The sequence below is a fragment of the Haemaphysalis longicornis genome, unplaced genomic scaffold (genome assembly GCF_048455015.1).
Source record: "Haemaphysalis longicornis isolate Haplotype H1 unplaced genomic scaffold, Haemaphysalis longicornis Haplotype H1 scaffold_1, whole genome shotgun sequence".
Classification (NCBI taxonomy): Eukaryota; Metazoa; Arthropoda; class Arachnida; order Ixodida; family Ixodidae; genus Haemaphysalis; species Haemaphysalis longicornis.
The window spans coordinates 137,104,076-137,117,139 of record NW_027526203.1 but is presented as its reverse complement, the minus strand read 5'-3'; the positions used below and the strand labels follow the sequence as shown (position 1 = coordinate 137,117,139).

At 52.4% G+C, this 13,064-nt stretch overlaps 1 protein-coding gene across 10 annotated transcripts in view; it reads left to right on the top strand.

Annotated features, from left to right (window-relative positions):
* LOC144180721 (uncharacterized) overlaps window positions 1-13,064 on the top strand; it is a 102,065-nt gene continuing 89,001 nt past the window's right edge. For 2 of the 10 annotated variants that reach the window (XM_077709019.1, XM_077709017.1), the window contains exons 1-7: window positions 1-131; window positions 848-903; window positions 4,949-5,009; window positions 5,984-6,056; window positions 6,748-6,861; window positions 8,385-8,600; window positions 11,959-12,178. In XM_077709019.1, coding sequence (XP_077565145.1) covers window positions 867-903; window positions 4,949-5,009; window positions 5,984-6,056; window positions 6,748-6,861; window positions 8,385-8,600; window positions 11,959-12,178 — 721 coding nt within the window. In that variant the 5' untranslated portion in view covers window positions 1-131; window positions 848-866. Of the gene's footprint in view, window positions 132-337; window positions 500-847; window positions 904-4,948; window positions 5,010-5,983; window positions 6,057-6,747; window positions 6,862-8,384; window positions 8,601-11,958; window positions 12,179-13,064 lie in introns of those variants that run through there. The other 8 variants (XM_077709015.1, XM_077709016.1, XM_077709021.1 and 5 more) reach the window with 7 other exon arrangements.

Here is a 13,064-nt window from a genome sequence, read left to right as displayed (position 1 = left end):
TCGTTTACTATTTTTTGTGACTACCGTGCCATCTATCAGTTCCTTCTCGTACTAACACGAACCATCGGCGTTGCACCGTCGCGACGGGCGCCTATGAGTATGGATGGACTGCTGGCCGGTCGGTGTTACTGGTATGTAGGTCACTTCTTGTCCGTTTAGTGCACGTTAGTTCAATCGTGCTGATCCGCTACGTTAGCCGGGAGCCAAGTGTTCGCCGTGCAAGCGTAACCGACGGTGCGAAGGCTGAGCGGAGCCAGAAGCTGGCCCCCGTCACTGCGGGCAATGCGGCTGGTACACGTCGTCAACGGAAGTGACATATGTTTTCCACACTACAGCTGCTGCCTAAGCCTAAGACCTAGTCGCTCAACTACGGAACGCTTAAAAATGAGTATCGATCAATTTGCGACGAGGAAATGACAACGCGCGCGGGGTGGGCACCAGTGCCGTCGCAGCATTAGTGCCCCGACCCGGGCGTCGTCACCCCTCTGGGGGACACACGGTGAGAGCTTACGGCACTCGAGCTCGGCCGTCTTGGTCGTACTTTTCTTCGCGTTTGTATTACGGGAAAGTATTGACGCGGTGAGCAGTCGATCTCGAAGCACACTGTGCGTGTCCTGCGGATGACCCGTGCAGGCGTCTTTGCGCTCGCGGTGGCCGGCACTCCGCAGCGACACGCAACCGGTTGGTGTATGCGTGTCGTCGCGGGGTCATGTTCGGGCCGATGGTATCGTCGGCTTTCCTCCGAGAGCCTTGTGAATCGCGCAGGCGCCTAAAAGTGGTCTGCGTGTGGTGACGCCGCATTTTTGTTCTTTTCCCCAACACCTGACCTTCCCTTCGCCGCCCGAAGAAATCCGGACCAGCGCACGATGAGCCGGCGTATGTTACAGCACAGGTATCCGAAAGGTAAGACCTTCGCAACTCTCTTCTTCAAACCGTGTCTGGCAGCCTGGGGAGATAGTGGCCAGTCGTTTTGTTCACCCTGACTTGCCCGTGCGAAGTTTGTTAGCGGGGTGTTTCGCTTAGTTGCGATCCGCAGTGCTAGTTTAGACCTTAGTGTCAGGCCCCGGCTTGCGTGACGGGCGGCTCTAGAGTTCATTCATTCAGTGCGCCATGCGTGCGTTAATCGTTCGCGGGGCTGTAAGCTGGCCGATTTCTCTCCTTTCCACTCGGTTGTAGCTGTGACCCCTCCACCCTTCCATTTTTGTTTCGAAATACGCACCTAGCTTCCAGGGCTGGGCGGATCCGTGCATAAGTTGTACTCGTCGCCACTGGTGTGCGCGGTAAGAAAAGTGTCGCGGGATGTTTTCAGACCAGCGGCGGAACGCCTCCAAGTGCAGCGAGGCAGTGTCGCGTGCACAAAATTGAAACATTGAGGAGGGGACTCGGGCCTAAGCGCAAGGTTTCGTTAATTTACGTTTGATTAGAGGAGAAACAAAAGCGCTTGTGCACGTTATGGGCGCCTTTAGTGCAACAGTAGGAAAAAGCGTGTGCGCCATGCTGCTCAGTGATGATGCTGGTTGCAGCTCTTATGTATAGCTTGTGTGTTTTCATTGCAAAATTAGTTTGCGTCAGATTTAAGATGAGCAATCCAGGCTCAGTGCTATGATATGGCAAGACTGCTGTTGCGCACTGGGGAATGGTCAGCGTAGCCAAGTGGTGGCGACAGTGTGCTGGCTTGTGCATGGGACCGGTGAGAGTTTGTGGCGGAGCGTGTTGTCCCCAGCAATCCCAGCCGTTTCATTCCCCACCACCATTGCACTGGACGGAACGAGTGGGGAATCCTAGGGAGGCGTTCTATCTCCCCACTGCACAAGGAACAAATGGTATTGCAGTGCTCGAGCCGAAATATTTTGGCCCAGTGTTTTGACAACACATGCCTTGCCCTGGTGTTAGGGCCAGGAAAGCCGAATTGCAGCCGGCCACGGTGAAGCTAGTGCACGCCACTGTTTTTCTGGCGGAGGGAAAGAGTGGCTGTGGGCTTGAAAAAAAAAAACGGTGTGAAGCTCCCATGTATGAAAACTTCCCGCCTTCTTAGAAAGCTGATTCCTTGACACACTGCACCCACCGCGGTGGCTCAGTGGCTAAGGGCGTTGTGCTGCTGAGCACGAAGATGTGGGCTCGATTCCCGGCCACGGCGGCCGATTTTCTGATGGAGGTGAAAAGCAAAAACGTCCGTGTGTACGAGATTTCAGTGCACGTTAAAGATCCCCCGTTGGTCAAAATTAATCCATAGCCCTCCACTACGGCGCGCCTCATCGCCTGCATTGCGTCAGCGCGTTAAACCCTACAATCTGACAATCAGTTGACACACTGCAGGGTGTCCAGCCACACTGCAGTGCAATTTGTGGGAGCATGTGTTGATAGTTGTCCATTCTCTGATCTTTGTTCCTGCCTACCTGTGCTGCACGTCTGCTTGGAAGGCCTTAGAGTGCATTGTCCATTCCATTGTCTGTGTATGGGGCGAACTTGTGCCCAAAGTAGTCGGAAAGCTTTCGTACAGCGCAGGTGTGAAGCGTGACAGTTACGAAACCGCTCCTAATTGCCAACTGGCCCCGTTCACTGCCCTGTTCGCCCGACAGTGTCTAAGCAGACAGTGTGGATGCTCACCCTCTGACGTATAGCGGTACGGGTGCGGACCGCCTTCGTGCACGTGGAGCGTCTAGGCAGGGGCCATTGTGCGACTCCTCAGTGTTCCATGTACTGCATGGAAGGGGCTTGCACTGTACTTTGCTGAAGAAATGGCGGTACACAGGGACACTCATGGCGAGGAAGCTTCAGAGCGTGCCCCGTCATTTCTAGCTAGCACTTTCTTGAGTATGGCTTTGAGCAGCCAAGAAAAATTCGCATTAGGGGCAATCCCGGAGAAGCCGGTTGCTTTCTTCTCGACATGGCGCAAAAGTGCAATGCATTGCTTGTGTTTGTGTGATGCTGTGAATGGTCCAAGGTTCACTCTGGGAGTTTGTCACGCTCAGTGATATTAGGGAGGCCACTTCATCCAGTTAGCGCATGCAGATGTGCATAAATACAGGTTTCTCCCATTTTAGTGGCAGTGGAGGCAGGTTTGAGTTGGTGTAAGCTGAGGTTTTGATTGTAATTTCTAGGGAAATCATTAACGTACCTAGTACAGTCAATCTGCTTAGGTGTACCTTAACGTGACTGGCATGGTTACTGCGCTAGCTTCGTTGAGGCTTACGCTGCAGTAGGCACTACTCTTGATTTGTGGCATCTGTTGAAACTTTGGGCGTGCATGAAAATGTGAGATTTGATTGCAGTTTTACAAAACGTTACTTTCAAGGCAACTTATGAAACCGCGGAGATGGCGCAAGTCTGATAAGCTGCAGTTGTGGTAAAATTGGCTTTTGCAGTTTTCAAATTGGATAATGGCGTTCAGCTAAGCAGCATGAAAGGTATTCGTGGCAAGCTTTGTCTGTCTACCTAAGTTTTACCGCTGCATCTGTTGGCCAAGCTATTCTGCTTGCTTCAGTTTAGCTAAGCATTTATTTTTGGAAACCGACAGTTTTCTATGCCTTTTCGAAAGAAGGCTTGCTGTTCACATTGGAGGAGTGCCCTTGCAATATTTAGGGTACAGGACATGCTAGGGCCAGTGAGGAAGACACCTGCTTGGGCAAAAGTCTGTTTTGTGCAGGCATTGTATTCCTCCAGATGCACGATACGAAAACATGGATGTTTTGAGTACCCCTTTGACGCCTGCTTTGAGAAACGTGGCAGTTCCTTGCTGGGGCAGCTGCAGCGGGCAGTGAGCGTTCACGCGCTCGCCTTTGTGTGTACCCTCTCAAAAACTTGGCAACAGGACACAACGGTCTGGGTCCAGGACTTGAGCCTAGGACCTGTGCCAACTGAGATGTCCTGGGGCCCAGTATTTGGATTTGCAGTTTTGGGAAGCTGTGTGGCAGATAAAATTCAAGTGGAAAAAAGTCACCTCGTCATCACCTGTGTTCCTTCGTTGAGTTCAGCCGGGTGACACCGTAATTGCGTAACCGTTTGGAATAACCGTAACCGTGACACGCAATATGTCTAGGCACGTGGAATAAATAAACGAGGAACACATGGAAAAACAGTCTCGGTTTATTTATGTGCCAGCCAGTGTCGTGTCCTTCATCAGGGTGAGCTGCAAACTGATGCACCACTGCCTGACACTACAGACGGTGGGGGAGGAGGAATTGAGCAAGGAAGTGGTCTATGTGTACACCTGGGTGAAGGGGCCTGACATGAAAGGCGTGCTTACACGCTTTAGAAGTGGTAACTCAGGAAGGTTCCTTTTCGTGAGAGCTGGGGGCCGTTGGATTGAATTCGTAAGAGCCATTCAGTTTGTCCTGTGGATTGCTGGCCACAGCAGGTGGGTTCCAGATGGCGTGTAGCATTAGCAACATCACAGTTGTAGCTGCTTTTTCATAGTAGTGCTCATGTGTGTGAATACATTGTGACGTCGTTTATTCTAAAGCTTGCAACCATCTGCTGATTAGGGGGACGGACACTTGATGCTTATTTTCAATTTTGTAATCGGGTTTTCGAACCCATCAACGGCTGCGAGATTCGCGAGTCCCATGTTGTAAGTTTACCTTGTATCTAACTGATGCGACTGTACCTTTACTGATGCAACCTGGCGGTATTCCAGGATTCTTGACCTCAGTTTGCTTGTTCATCTATGATAGCCCGTTCACTTGTATAGCATATATACATTGGCTAGTGATTTGGTGGTTGAAAGGGTTGTAAGAAGATGCAGACAAACGAAGGGTGTGCAGAGAGATGCTGGGCCACAAATGCACCGACCGCTGTGTGTGTGTGCGTTTGTGCTTGTGGTGTGCTCTCGGGCCATACAGAGCAGCCCCTCTTGATGCCTGCTTACTGTGCGATGGTCTGTCCCGCACAGGCGTTGAAGGCCTGCTGCACAGTGCTAACGTCCCCTCTCTTCCTGCCTTTTGTGCAGGCAAGCCAGCAGAAGCCAACCAGCCAGCAGCCACCGGCTTGCCCACGGCGACCACTGATGTGTGAGAAAGCGTCTCTCTGCTCTTTTCGGTGGCTGATTGTCCCAGAGAATGGCCTCCTCTTAGTTGTGGCACGTCAAAAAGTGTGTTTTTCTTCCCATAAAAGGAGGGAATACCAGTATCGCTGAAGTACGGCAGCTTGCATGCGACATTGTTTTGTTGGGATGAACCCCCCCCCCGTGGTTCCAAGTGCGAGTGAGAAAGCGGTACGCATTTGCTTGGCGCGCCTGGGACAGCTATTGCCCTGGCCTGCTGTACGTGCAAACAGTGAGCGCTCTTCTTTCACCTGATCAGTGGTGGTGCGATGTGCGCATTGTGCATCTCATCACATCAAACTGGATGCCAGTCTTCTGCTGGACTGCTGTTTGAGGGCCACTCTGAGCGTGTGATGGGAAAGTGGCAGTGCAGTGTTGCAGCCTCGGCCCCGAGCAAAGGGTAATGTGGAGCGGGAGAGGCTGAGAAGCTCTCACCGCTGCTTGCCCAGTTACATTTGGAGGCAGGTCTGTTTGCGCGCTGGGTGCATGGAGGCGGGTCAAGAGCTACCCTTCAGTTTAAGCTGTTGGCAGAGCACTGCACTGCTTTGGGTCAGCTCCAGCATGAGCTTTGGTCAACAGGGATTTCTGCCACCCGAGCAAACAGTGTAGACAGGGACTGTGCAGTTTGCACCTCTCTTGTAGCTCACCGAAAGAGTGGGGAAGCATAAAGGCAGCATTCCACCGCTGCCTTTTTGAGTGGCCAACCAGCCCCTCTTGTCACTGTGCTGAAAGGGGCCATGGTTTATTTGCCAGCTAGAAGTTGTGGGCTGGAGCGGGCCCTGCGAGGTTGTCTTGAACCAGGGGGACCGTCTGTAGACGCCTCCAAAGCAGTGGTGCACGCTCCTGCTCGCAGCCTCTACAGGACTGGGACCAGGCATGCCCTGCAAATGTGTCGGCGCTGCGGGGCTGACGGGATGCTCATGCGTGTCGGGTGTGTTGCAGGATGCCGCAGCAGTGGGATGGTGCCTACCAGCCGGCGCAGTACCCCGTGGCGGCGCACCTGCAACAGCCACAGGTACTGCTGTCCACCAGGGCATGCCGTGGATGCTTGTGTGCAGCAGTTGCGCAATGGGAGGGAGCTGATCTCTCCCCGCCTGGTCTGTGAAATGTTCCCTGCTCAGTGGTGCCCTAGTTGCAAAAACCTGGAAAACTTCTGGAATTTGAAAATGTCAACTTGGTAGACACTCAAGTGCTGTCCTAGGGGCTGCCTGGGGATCACATTTTCCTCTCCCTTTTTTTTGCCTCAAATATGTGGGTGCGTATTAAGTACAGGTTTGTGTGGTGTACTGATAGGCTTTTGTGGCAGTGTGTCTAACACAGCAGTTGTCTTTTGAAATAGTTTCATCACTGTGTAATGCAAGAAGCTACTCAATAAAGTCTTCCCTTAGTCCCACAAGCTCACTCCTTAGGCTCGTTTAAATGTGCATCTGTACACTCTTTTGTGTAAGTGTCTCTTGTTTCGTAGCATCTGTGACACTTTCTCAAGTTACGCCAGTCTGTGCATTCATGATTAAATGGGCTGTCAAAAGATGGTGCTTTACTGGCTAGACCTTCCTCTCGGTGCATCTGCTGCGTCTCTAGTTGTCTTCTGAGCCTGCCTAGGCCTCGGTTCACATCAGAGGAACCTTGAGGCTTGTGCGGAGCGAATCCCCTGGCGCTTCAACTCAGCCCGGCTGTTGCCTCCTCTGTGCTGCTTCCCCCCCCAGGAGGGCTGGTCGTCAGCGCCCGCACCAGTGGCCAGTGGCGGCAGCACTGCTGGCTCGGCAGTCCATTATGGGGGGCCAGTCTCGGGTGAAGGCTACTGGAACGCCCATCACCAGGTGGGTACAGTATGCTCTTCCGCTGCCTCCTTGCCAGCTGCAGTCATTTGGCTGGTGGTATTCGAAGAAGCAGTCGCGTTGCTCGTTCAAGCACAGAGCTGCGTAGCATTTCGCGCTCCTGGTTGTGCTAAGCGTGCTAGCGCTTGGTGCGCAGCTCCTGCATCGAAGTCGCTTGCTCGTCACAAGGGGAAGGTGCCCAGCCCCATCTCTTCGAATGTCATCCTGGAGCTGACTCGGTGGGACCTTCGTCTGCTTCACAGAATGCAAAGGCAGACTGTCCTCTTGGCGCTTTTTCTGTGGAGATCAGGCTTTCTGATAGGCTGGCAATGAAGGTCCTCAGCTTAGTGGCCGCTCGCCGCTCCTTCAACCGATGGCTCTGGCGCCTGTGGACATTCCACGCGTCCCTGAAGCAGATGAAGATGGCATGGTATATGTCTGGAGCGAATGGTGTACTTGTTAGTGATGCCTGATAGTTATGCTGGTGAATTCCCCTGTAAAACTGTTTTACACACCAACAATTGCGGGCAGGGGACGTCATCGTGGATTTTGGCGTTGCCGTCATAGTGTTATGCCTGTTGGATGGGTGGTTTGTACAACTGCTTTTGCGCAGTCCCTTCCGCCATTTTTTGTCTGCGCGGTCGTCATCCCTTGTCTTGAAGGTGTTCTCGACAGCTAGGGGTATGTAATCTTTATCGTCACTCTCCGACGAGGTAAAAATCGCAGACATCTGAGCCGGCGACAATGTGGTCCAATTTGTTTCTGTAAAAAAGAAAAACAAAAGAATAGCAAGCAGTTAAAATGTTTACGGTTGAAAGTTGTATTAAAACTGGTACCAAAAGCGGTACGAAAATTGTGCCATCAATGAAGGCCCACTGTACCAAATATGGTACAACAGAATTTGAAGCAACGCTACTACAACAAAGAGATTATTTTGGTTGGGCATCATTTTCTGAAGAAAATGGCCAAGTGGAGGACAAAAAGGGGGTAATACTCACTGTTCGAGTAAAATGGCGCTGCTGGGATGGCACCGCGCGAGCTCCCGGGTGCGGCCACCGTTTTTCTCGAGCTGCCAGCAAACCCCTTGAAACCCCTTGTGGCGCCTGTCTTAACTACTCACATGAGAAAACTCCGTCAGGGTATCAAAAAAGATAATTTATCATCACTTTCTGGCTTCTCAAACACCGCGTATCAAATTTGGTACGCTGGGTGTTGTGGGAATGCGCGCACATGCAGGCACGCACGCACACACACTGAAACAAACTTTTTCGGTTTTGCTCAGTTACGTTTTGTATTTGTTCTGGCCGAACAATACCTTTTTTTTTTTTCGTTTTTCTGTTCTGGTTTTCGTTCCGTTCCGACAGCCTGGTAATGAGGCGCGGGGGCAACTAGCATTGTTGTTCTCAAGTTATACCCGAGTGCAGGGGGAGTACTGCTGGATGGTGGCGGTCGAGTTTAGGCGCTCTTTCGGCGCGTTTTCTGTGGGTGGAAGCCACCATGGTGGCCTGACCTGAGGCCTGTTGCAGCAGCAGCAGCCCCTGGGTGAAGAGGCGGTGACTGGGGGCGTTGCCGTGCAGCAGCAGCAGCAGCCCTGGAGCCAGGAGGCAGCTCCCTCCTGGCCCCCTGAGGGAATGGTGGCCCCACCCCCCACCGGGGTGGGTGGTCAGGTCCCGCAGCAGTACCCGGCGCCCACCTCGTGGGAAGGTGGCCAGTGGGCACCAGAGCAGGCGTACAGCCACTGGGTGAGTGCTGAGGAAACTGTTCCTTCTTTACAAACTGTTATTGTGTTTCTGCTGAGAACGGCTGCTCTGCTACTCACGGAAAGTGTACAGAATTTATTTTTTGGCTATGCTGCACGAAACTTGTGCTGCGCCGAACACGCAGCCAGGTTTGCAAAAAAAAAGTAATTCCAAAATCAGGCCTCGAAAGATATAAAGGGGGCACCAATTCAGTGTTGTGCTTGCTCACGTAATGGTGGCACCCTAAGCTCGTCGTGATAATTGCGTTCTGGCTGTTAATGATGGCGGCTGTCGAGCGGCATCTGTGGGGCTTTGTGTGGAAGCAAGGAGGGTGCGAGTGACCTGCCCCTCGCGTCCTCCACCGCAGTCTTGAGCGTCCTCTCAGTGCTGGGTGGCCCAGCGTGGACAGATCGAATTGCCAGGTTGAACATTCTGCCTATCAAGTTGGAGGTCCTTTCAAAGGCAGATAGAAAAAAATAGTGTCTCCTCAATACTGGCTGAAGAAAATTATTGAACTGTTTCGACAAGTTGAGTTGTTCAATCCAGCCCACTATAGCTGCGGACAGTTTTAGCTTGTTAAATAAAAAAATACAATCCGCTTATTGCAGCGCTCATCTTCCTCCTCATCGGTCATAGCAAGTGGGCCTGACAGTACATATTGGTGGACTTTCCCCCAGTTCTTTAAAATGAGGCCCGTGAGAGATCGCCGGCGCGTTGCGTGGGTGATTGTGCCTGAGGGGACCCGTCATTTGTGTGCAGATTGCTAGTAGACCTCTCCCCCCTCCTCCCCCCCTGCTGCCCCCCTCCCCTTGCGCTGCCAGCCTGGCCCTGGCAGTGGGAGGACAAGAGGGGCGGCAGGGGAGGACCCTCCTCTCCCCCCTACACCAACCACCAAGATCTCCAGAAGAGAGGAAAGCCGAGCCTCGGGGGCGGGATGCAAAGGTGTCCCTGCGGGTTGTGAGGCGTCATTTTCGACGGCAGCGTAGTAGGCTTAGGGATGAGGGAAAGACAAGGACAGGATGGCGCTTTTTTTCCCCCATGTCTGTGCCCACTCTGGTGCCGTTGAAGAAGCCTAAACAATACCACCTTGCCCTAATGTCAATCCTTGTGCAGAATCGGTTGGTGTGCGCTCTGCACCTGTGCATTTGGTTAAGTGAATGCTGGGTAAAAACCGCCGCCTGCTTTGAAAACAGCCTTCTTTTGCCCATTATGATGATTACCAGTGATAGCAGTGACTGTTCGGTGGCACTTGAGTGTCGTTCTGTGTGCGGTAGAACAGAAACAATGTTTGGTAGGAGGCAATGTAACAGTTTCCGCGCTTTACAGTACAGTGCTTTGCCTCAGCCAATTCATGAGTCTGCTGGGGAATGTGGCATGTGTGGGAAAGAGCCGCAGTTGTGCGAGAGCCCTCGAGAGCTGGAACGGGGGCCAAGAGGAAGCAATTTGGGAGTGTTTGCAATGAAATGGCACCCCTCTTGGGCTTTGAAGTGAAGCAAAAGTAGAGCCCGGCTTGCCCACCGTGCTTAGCGGCGGCCAAGCTGCAGCAGCGACATTCGCTGCCTGTTGTAACTGTGATTTGTCCGTGGCGGCCCCGGTGCATTGGCTGCCCACTCGTGCACAGGCAGCCGGGGCAGCATTCGTGGAGGTAGAGGCTGGGGGCGAGCCGTGATTCCACTTGCATTGTTACGAAGCTGTGCCAGTGCAGTCACGCACTCTCTCTGTGGAGATTTCGATGCTGGTGTTTGTCAAACTCGTGATGATGATAGTGGGGCGCAAGCCAGGCATGTCTACTTATTCCACAGCATCCTCCCCCGCGCAACAATGAACGAGCATGGTCTGTGGCCATGCTTTCAGTTAAAGTGCACATAAGCCAGAAGCGTTTGACACCTGGCAGCTTCCATCCCTATCGGTGGTAATGGTGTCTTGGCTTTGGTGGACCCATGAGCCGAGCTACTGCAACCCCCAGGTGCAGCCGCTTTCCTGTCTTGGTTGTAGGTGTAGAAAGTGTGGAAGAGAACGAGGAACAAAGTGAGAAGGAAGAAGTAGCAGCTCGGAACGGTGGCCTCCAGTCTGTCTTCTCTTCGCGCGTCCCTTTCGTAACAGTAGGTATAGGTACACCTTGCAGTCCCTCCCCCCCCCCCCCCCCCCCATAAAAAGAAATGTGTGAAAATTGCTTAGAAACGCCGCCTTGCTCCACTGCGAAGCCCATTTTCGAACGCACTAGCAACTGTCAGTGCGATGTAGCAAGGAAGTGTGCTTTTTTTTTCTGTCACCTGGGGTTATTTCACTGTGCTCCGTATAATATTTTATTTTTGCAAATTTTTTTTTGCAATGTAGGTTTTTGTCACCGCTGCCAGTTTCAAAATTGCTGTAAGAGACAGAAAAGTAATTTTTCGCCAAAAATTGGCAACGAGAACGATTAGTGTAGGGAAGGGATCACCCGTGAATTTTTGTTGTGTAATCGGAGATGTTTTAGCGAACACTCTGGGACATTTGACGTGGAAGGACCCTATAGGCAAGCTGTGTAGTGCACTGTCCTATAACCAGTAAAGTTGTGTACTTTACTGGTGTACTATGGTACTATACAAAGTGAATTCAGATGTATGCATTTGTACTTTGGAAGAATGATCACTAGTCCAGATTAAGCAAGCCGTAATTGACATTTGGTACGGAGCCTTGTATTGTCGATGTAAACGGTCCCAGTCAACGACAGCAAGGTACTCGAAAGCTGATTTTCTTGGGTGAAAGCCAGTTCAAAGTCGTCTTAGAATTTTTGCAAGCGAGAGAAAAGCAAAGAATGCACTGGCAACAAGCAGAGAAGAAAGCCTCGTAGCACATGACAGCACGGCAAGCACACCAGCGGCAAGTGCAGACAATGATTATGGGAACGCCCAGTGTTATCCCCAGGGGCGTGAGCCACCCCGAGGCACCGCGGCTCTTCACGCGTACTAATGTGTGCGGTGGAATTCCCATTTTCGACTCTCGCTCGGGGTGCGTGAACTTGATGCTCCATAGTTTCCCCTCGTCTGTGTAACCCTGATGACATTCTCAGTGCTTCTATGTGTCTCTCTCCAATCCTGTAATGCTATGTCATCATCCCCCCCATAATTAAGCCGTTTGAAATTTCACCTCAAAGAGTAGGCCACTTACTGCTGACACACAGTGCTACACGGCCGTTTCAATGGCCTTCCGGAGGCCTTTTGAACCAATTGTCTATCAGGTGGTGCATTGACTGTCTAGGCAACTGTCAATTGAAAGCTGCCGTATAGCTTGGTTACAAAGAGGCTCGTGGGCATTTGTACGTGGTGCCTTGTGTTCTGTGCATTGTGTGATGAACGGGGGACCTCCTTTGTGCTGGCAGCAGTGGCAAGTGGGGACTGCGGCGGCTGAAGGGTGGGCGGCTCCGGTCGACGCCCACTGGCAGGGGGCCGGCACCCAGGGGGACCCGGTCGAGCCCCCGCTGTACCCTGACCAGGCTCCCCTCTACCAAGGCCTCCAGGACCAGGACGGCTGGGAAGCGTCGGTGGAGGACGCGGTTGTGTCGTCCACCCCGCCTGCACCGGAGTGCCCCCAGGACCAGGGTGGGTGGCAGGGTGGTGCCCAAGTGCCATAGGGGGTGCACTGCCTTGGCTCAAAGGGAATGCAGGGGAAGGTAAAAGCCGTGCTAGCAGGTGAAGTTTGCATGCCTGAGAACTGGGATAATGGCAGCAGCAGCTAATACTGTAGTTACATGGGCACACTTAGCTATGGTTCTGCCCAACTGCCGCACTTAGCGCTAACCATGGTCTGCAGCTGTTACACGCAAGCTGGGTGTGAGTGTCGAGTGGTCACATGGCCTATGCAATGGTGTAGTAATAAAATACGTTCGAGCTACTGTAATAACAAAACAGGAAATACCACAAGCTTGTAACCAATGATTAAAAGCAACAGTTGCAACAGTATCTATTTGAGTGCTCCGCTTCACGTTAGTTGCCAATCACAACTAACGAACACTGCAACATGCGTTCGTAACACACGTGTCTTGCCTCTATCTAGCAGCTAAGCTACACAAAAATAACTGACACAAAAATAGGCATAGTTTGCTCGCTTTTTTACGTGGGGAAATGAAGAGCAGAAGAATTTAGGCGTGTTGCCGATGGAGAAAGAGCAAGCGGCGCGGAAGGTCGGCGCAGCCTTCTCATTGACAGGGGGGATCCTAGCGGCAGCTTTTGTCCCTGAATAGACCTCCTTGCGGAGTTTCGTGACCAGGAACGCATTGAAGTACTCTGGTGCCGCTTAGGAAAGCGCCTATAAAATATCCGCTGGGGTGTGGTAACCCTAATTCTGTCTGGCAGAGCTGGCCCGAGCCCTTCGAAGCTCCCACCATAGGGCGTGCGCCTCCCCATTGATGCAAGTTGTCAGGCTCCTCCCACTGCTGTGCACGGTGCGTGCTGCTTTGTGGCTGAGGCAGAAGCCGTCGCCGGCATG